The 7635-nt window shown below is 42.4% G+C and overlaps 1 protein-coding gene across 1 annotated transcript in view; it reads right to left on the reverse strand.

Annotated features, from left to right (window-relative positions):
- Positions 1 to 7635, reverse strand: part of RASAL2 (RAS protein activator like 2) — a 99244-nt gene that overhangs the window by 15199 nt on the left and 76410 nt on the right. Inside the window, exons 8-11 of the mRNA XM_009708012.1 lie at positions 6694 to 6838; positions 3293 to 3437; positions 2159 to 2395; positions 1239 to 1440 (exon numbers count right to left, since the gene is read on the reverse strand). Coding sequence (XP_009706314.1) covers positions 1239 to 1440; positions 2159 to 2395; positions 3293 to 3437; positions 6694 to 6838 — 729 coding nt within the window. The remainder of the gene's footprint in view (positions 1 to 1238; positions 1441 to 2158; positions 2396 to 3292; positions 3438 to 6693; positions 6839 to 7635) is intronic.

The raw sequence follows: 7635 nt of genomic DNA on the forward strand, positions 1-7635 counted from the left end.
TTTGCTGCCTGCAACATTTTGAATGTACATTGCGTGCATGTGTGAGGGAAATGTAAAAACAAGATCATAAATTGTTATCAAACTAAGATTAATATAGATTGCCTTTTTGAGTCAAGGACATTTCAATTTACTCTGATGCAACAAGCTCAGGTTTTTGTTTTGTTTTAAATAGTGTATTGTGAGAAAATAGATACTCAACAAATAACTATTTTGGCAAACCTTAATGCAATATAAATATTAAGAGTGCATTGCAATTCACCTCACCTCTCCAGTTTCAAAAGAAAGAATAATATAAATGGAATATGGACAAAATAATGCACCTAAGAAAGTTGAAATTTGGAACAGCTCCAAGCACTTGCAAAAAAAAAAAAAAAAAGAGAGGGAAAAAAAAAAAAAAGAATGACTCGCAGCTCGGGTTTTCTGGGTCCTGTCAACTACCTTTGCTATCAAGTTTTTAATGTTTTTGGATCCTGCAAAGCCACATAGCTAAGGAAGAGCAAACTACTGCCTTTTCTCCTTCTACAGCTAAATGGAAGCAATGCTTATTGTTGGCGACGTCTATTGCAATCAGCAGAACAGAATCTGGACAATGCATATGACCCCAGTACAATACACGGCAGAAAGCATCTTGCTTTTGTTACAGGATAAAACTGAAAGTGGATCCAGGTTTTTATATGGCATTCTCTTGTATACCAAAAATTAATCCAAAGCCTACAGAAATGAGAACACCTCAGCATGCTTTGGATCAGGTCTTTTAACGAGAACAGCTCTGCCTGGCCAACACATCACTCCATCAGAGCTGGGCGGAGTAAGACCTGGTGTGCAGCAAAGCACCTCCGTGAGCATCAAAAAGGGCACTGTAACATTTTAATTTTCTGTCCAAACACCCTCCCTTTTTTCCAGCTCCCTTATGAGAAAGGATCGGCTGCTCAGGGAATTCCAGGCCTACTTTTAAGCACTGCCCTCTCCACCATTTAACACCTGTCCTTACTTAAGGCTTTGCAAAGTGTTTGCGCTACTGCTGAAGCCCAACCACTTCACGTGCCCCATTTTAGGCCCTGATCCGAAATCACAGAAAGAACAACTATGAAATACGACTATCAAGCATTCTTCTCAAAAGCTGTTGAATCAGTTCTCCACAAAACAGGCTTCAGCTGCTCCCTTCATGTTTCTTAGTGTTTATTGTTGCTACGATACAATCGCCGGATTCACCCTCCCGGGCCTCCAGCCTGCTTTACCTTATCAAGTTGGGACACAACCTCCCATAAGAGCGAATGCAAAACCGAGAGCTCTCTGCCCAGGTCGATGTAGCCCTCAAATCCAGGCATGTTTGAGATGGTATCTGGATTAGAGATCTCCAGGAGAAAACGCTTCATTCCTCCCCACTCGTGTTCTAAAAAGTCATTCATGAACGCCATATACTCTTCCTTATTACCAAACCTGCAAGAAAGGGGAGGGGGGGGAAACCCACTCAATAACTTCCACACAACATACAGCGTACAAGGGCTTACAGATAATTAATTAAATACTTTAGACCTGCCTTTCTGAAGATTTGGTCTGGGAGAAAAAGAAAAAAAGGACAATTTAAGAGATTCACTGCTTGCTTGGACTTATTTAAATACTAGTAATTCACCGTTCATATTATGATCAGGGCTCAACACATCTCTCCCCCCTCCCTCCTTCCCACAGACAATATTTCTCTTCTCCCCTTCTCTGCATCCTCTCCCCTGTAAGAGACATGCCATGCCCTTTGTATCAGTCAGCTGGGAATTTTGGAGGAAGAAAGGAGGAAAATCACGATCCTTGGTGGGAACTGGCTTTTTTTTTTTTTTTTTTCTTTTGAAATAGCATACACACTGACATGCTAATGCATGGCTCTTCTTGGTTTTATACTGTGTCCCCCGTACTGAATTCAACACAGCCCAAATCTGCATGTGAAAAGGAGAATTTATCTCGCTCAACACTGAGGTGTCTCAAGGGGAACAGCGTTCACATATAAGTAAGAAGTTTCCTCCTTTTCTAAAGCTGACTTCAATTTGACAGAGAATCAGCTGCCTGCAAACATGACTACCAAGCAGGGCTCCCCTTGCTCCACAGTAACCTGCAGTGATTTCCAGCCCTAGAGGCACAGATTTCAGGTTTGTTTGTCACCACCTACTTAGCAAAATTGGCGAGATTCTGTATGACTTTAGCAATAAGTGTGAGTGTGCGAGATGTCCGGTCGTCAGGATACTCCTGCATGAGGCTAAAGAGGCTGGGAGACATGATAGCGGGGCACAGGAAGCGGAGGAAGAGGGAGGCACTGATCAGGCGTTCACTGATGTCCTGCTTGCCCCTGCTCAGGCACTGCTGCTTCCAAGATGCAAATACCTCCTTCAGCTCACGAGGGAACACGCTGAAAAATAACACATCAGGAAATAAAATAAAATCACAAGGGCAATGAGATGCAACAAACTGAACTGGTGACCAATCACCTGAAATAATTATCTATGAGAAAACATCATCGGCTCTTCCCTACCCCTTTTCTCTCTCTAGGCTAGGAAATGTTGTTAGGCATCTATTCTTAGATCCCCGTTTAATCTGGTGATACTTAAGCAGTATTTAAAGCATCCCTTGTTCATATATGTTAAGCGAAGCCATTTTCAGACACACTGATTCGCAAGCCAAGAACTACTTATCCAACGCTACCCTGGAGCAAACAGGGTGTTAGAATATTACAAACAAACTGAACTCATCTCCATAACGGAAATTTTTATTTTGCTTGTTAAGCTCTCAATATGTTGCACATGCTTCATCCTGAAGCAGAAGGGCCCTTCTTCTTTGACTACTACTGAGAAACAGAGATTAATAGAAATCTGTCTGCCAATGTTTCCTCCCTGTGATTTCCTGTTCAATTCTACAGATCTAAAGGGTCTGAAAGTTTTCTATACACATCAAAACTTTCAGCTTTTTTTTCCAAGTTCAAGTTAAGCTGTTATCTTCTCACTTTACTCCCTCCTCATTCAGTCACAGCTCAGTATGTGTTGCCTTGGCAGAGTATTTCAGCAGAAGCTCCTGTCAGGTACGGTGTGTGGGACTGGAACCCCTCAATTTGGGCACAAGTTCCACCTGCAATATGGTGTTACACGTAGGAAGGTAGTGAGGAAAGGAAAGGAAAGGAAGGCAGTCTCAGAAGATTGATGGGTCTATGCTATTTCCCTGCACAACTGCCGTTTTCTCATCTTCAGAGGAGGAACGGGGACCCTCTAAGGAAATGACCTAATGGGGGAGAAGGGGAGGGAAGATGCCTCACCAGTAAGAATTGATAATCTTGCAGAAGGCCAGCTCACAACACATTTTCAGGTTGCTCTGATGATCTGTTAATTCACTGGATGAACATTTGCTGGGATCCACTTCACAGTTTTCATCTGACTCATACAAAGCCTTGATAAACTCCCCTGGACAAAAGGAAGAGGATGACAAACCAGGGTAGTTACATGAAAAGCCTCCTTGACACACCTTTAAATCCTGCTTATGTCTTTCCTTGGCAACCGTCTCTTCTTCTCCCTGTGCCTGCCACACAGCCTCCAGACACCAGATGTTGGGGACATGACTCCTCCCAGCTCTTTCAGAGCAGAACGCTTGCCATACCAGATCAGACGACTGGTGCTCTGATGCTTCATCCTCCCGTGCCCTCGCTGCCCCAAGTATAGGTGCAATAACAGGATGGCTTTGCTTATAAACCCTGCAGACACTTCACTTATAGCCTAAAGAATAGGATTTGACTTTATATTCAAATTGCATTATCAACTATAAAATTATCCACAGTCTTAGAAACGAAGCTGTGCTACTTGTCTTCATAATTTCCCCAGGAAATGCACTTGACAATGCTATTTATTTTTATTATTTCTAAATTTACCATTTTTTTTAATTTTAAAAAGTGTCACCTTGCTCTTGAATAAGAGTAATACCCAAGCGCTAGTTAGGTACCGCTAATTTTCTCAGGTTCTTTTATCAACACCTGACAACATTTTTATAGCCTGCATCCTTCAAAATCCTTTGCATTTTTGTCATCCTCTTATGGCATCACAACAGAAACTGGACACGTACAAAACCAGATGAAGTTTCCTTTGTTTGACATATTGGAATGAACCACTTACTAGTTTTCCTCCTACATATGCTAGCACACCAACTGATTTTTAAACTGTTGATGTTCACTAGGAAAAACTCTTTATTCATTCATTTAATGATTCAATGTCTTTTAAGTTCATCTCCTCAGATGATCTTGCTGGCTCCAAGCTAACGCCACAAGGCTTGTTTGTGCAAAAGTGTTTTGGTTTTTTGCCTTTGTTTGCTTAAACACCTCCCAACCCCCCCCCCCCCCCCAACCCTCAACCCAGCTCAGCAAAGTAGCCGGTACATTTTCTTAAGCTGCTTTTTTTTTTTGTTGGGGTCCAAAAAATTTATGCTGACGGCATCTAGATCACTTATTTGCAAAACTCTCGGCATCACTTCTGAGGAGCCAATTCTGTTTTAACTGTTGTTTACTGTTTTTTATTTTTTTCCTTAACACATTTGAAATTTTCTCTTTGTGGTCCACAAGACCCTGCCTTAATCATATATTAAGATGCTCTTTCAGATGTATTCAATAGCTAAACACCAAGTGTAATGTTGTTAATCCTTTCAAAGAACATGGCATCTGAGCAAAGTCATGTTTAAAACTTAACAAAGAATTAGGTGGGTATATTGTCATGAGCAACCTTGCCTTGAGCTACAGACAAGCTGGATGACCGCAGGGGAATTTTCCATCTCTCATGTCTATGATTTACAATCTCATTACTCAGCTCTACATGATGTATTAGAAGTCATTAATTTTAAAATATTTTTATGGAATTACTGCACATTAAGGGGGCTTGCAGTCCAATGTAATATACTGGTCCCACAGCTGATCATTCAGTCTGCTGAAAAGCATAGCACAAAGTAAACGCTGCTCATTTCTTCTTGCCAGGGGAGAGCCTAGAACTGTGACTTACGCTCAGTGGTTCCACCCATGAGAAAAAGACTACCAGCACAGGCTCATTACACTTAAGAAATGGCCAAAATGCATCATATAATCACAGACCTGACGATACTGACCCTTGGAGCACTAATTTGGCCAACTATCTCCTTGATGACTTGCCAGCATCTGGGATTGCTGAGGACAAGCGAGATTGCTGGGAAAGCAAGCTGCTGGTTTGGGGTTTTTTTTTTTTTTTTTTTTTTTGTGAAAGGATGTGGTGTTGGACTTGGCTTTGGCCTCATCTTGTTTCTCTTGTCTCAATTTCCAAAGCTTTCTTCATCCAAGAAACAACAGGGGGATGGGTGGCTCATTGTGCAATCCTGGCTAATGAAGATTGCACGGAGTTGGTAAAAGCTAACTATAGCGAAGTCGTGAGTTTCTTTGGAAGAGAGCATGCATGTTTTCAGCCCTCTTTATTGCAATATTAGTTGCGCGGACACTAACTCCCAAGGCAGTGGCCTATGACCAGAGCAGAACCTTTAGGCGGAGAGGGGACAATAATACAATTATCAGAATCCACCCTGGCACGTAACCGTGGACATTAAGACCCCACGGGGGGAATGGAGTAGGACATCACAGGTTGGCCAGGCAGTTTTAATGAGGCAGTGAATAAAGAGCACTTTGGATAAACACAGGCAGGAGGCTCCCTAGACAGTCTGCATTTTGATCTCCTGCCCTGTAGCCCTGCAGCCTCACTCCCTCCAGCTGTGTTTGTCTTAGGATTTGTGTTGGGGGAAGGTACGAGTTTAAAAGGTTAACACAAATGTTATTGAATTAATTGCTCCGTGGCAAAGGTAAGGGCTGAGCAAGCCCAAGGGTCACTCTGGAACGTGCCAGCATTACCAATAGTTGAAGCTGAAGCATGTGGAAATGCGTTTTCTTGTACTACCAAGTGCTAGGGTTGGGCATCTCACACGACACTTGTTAACAGCGTAGCTCACGTTTGCTGTTAACTACAATGACAAGTGAAAGAGACTGACTGGAGACACCCCAGCAATACCTGCTTGTGGATGAGAGCTTTGGTTGTCATCCAGATACCCCCGAGTATATCTAACCCTGTGGCTGGTGGCACTTCAGCCTAAAGTGAGTGCAGGAGCTTCTTTAGCATCAAAGGAGATCAGTGACATACATGCTTCACATTCATAATCCCTTCTGAAATCTCCACCTAATTGTACTGCACATGATACCAGATTCACTCCTGACACCGCAACACAAGGTATTCATCTCAATTTCCACTATGTCAAAATCTCTTTTTTAAGCTGTTCGTATACCAGATGGAGCAATCACCGTTGCCCACAAATAAATTGCAGTATCATAGCTCCTCATCACAACCAGAGACACAAAAGAAAGTTAGCCAGAAAAACATAACGCGGTGATAGAAACTTTAAGAGGGATTCAGCTATATCCAGTCAAGTTTGCCTTGCCTTGATTGCTATTCCTGCAGGCACCAAAGAGCAGCTTCCTCTGTGTGGAGGAAGGGCATCAAGGGTAAGAGAGCATGTATTTTGCTACCTGGACACTGGACACCTGGGCTGAGCGCTGAGGCAGTTCCTTCCCATCCCACACACCTAGATGCACGAGGCTCCAGTCATGCTGCAGATAGTTCAGGGTTAGCCCTTGCAATGCAAACAGGTGACAGACAGGGACTCTCTTACCTAGTGCATCGTGAAGATACTTCTGCCCTACCAACTTTAGGTATTCCTCAATAGCTTTGGTAGCAAGCGTGTTCTCCCTGAAGATCAAGACATCATGCTCCCCACAACGATCTACCTCTGACATCACCAAATCCGTCAAGAAGTCCTGAAGAAAAAGGTCAAATGGCAAGAGGTTATTTTAACCAGACTCGGTCATGCCAGGCTAACTGCGGAAGCCAAGGAAGGATAAACAAAAGAGTCAGAGGATTACTGAAATAATTGCTCAGCTTGGGACAAGGGGTGCAGATGCTACATGTAGTATGGGCCAAGGAAATAGCCAGGGCTCCTCTTGGGTTTATTATGCTTATAAAATACTATAGATCACAAATTATAAAGGGAGAAGCAAAAGCCTCTAAAAGAAAACCTTTGCAGCCAAGCTTGTGTTTCAGTTTAGATCCTGAACAGAACCGCTCATCAGTTTGTTTATCAGCAGCTTTGTCTGCCGAAAGAAACTGTGATATTTATCTTTTAATACTGAATATTCCACACAAACTTGCATTTAAAAAATCCCAAAAGGAAGTTAGGCACAAGTTCTTACAGCTTGGTGAAATTTAAATAAGAAGAAGTGCTATATAAATTAAATTCATAAACCAAAAGTGGTTCAGGATTTTGGAAAAAAAGTTAACATGCTTGCTGTGGATCTATATGGCTTAACTTGAACCGTATTCAAATGCCCAGGCAGGAACTATCAGCAAGTATTGACAGAGTGAATAACCTCTTGATATATGGTTCTCCAGTAATACTTATTTCCTGAAGTGATAACTTTATGTGAGTCAAGGACACTCAGCATTTCATAAGAAATACTCAGTATTTCGCAAGATCCAATTTCAGCTATCGTAATTCCACGCCCCCCCCCCCCCCCCCCCCCCCCCCCCTTTTCGTCTTCCACCAAAAAAAAAAAAA

The sequence above is a fragment of the Cariama cristata genome, unplaced genomic scaffold (assembly GCF_000690535.1).
Source record: "Cariama cristata isolate BGI_N322 unplaced genomic scaffold, ASM69053v1 scaffold20289, whole genome shotgun sequence".
Lineage (NCBI taxonomy): Eukaryota > Metazoa > Chordata > Aves > Cariamiformes > Cariamidae > Cariama > Cariama cristata.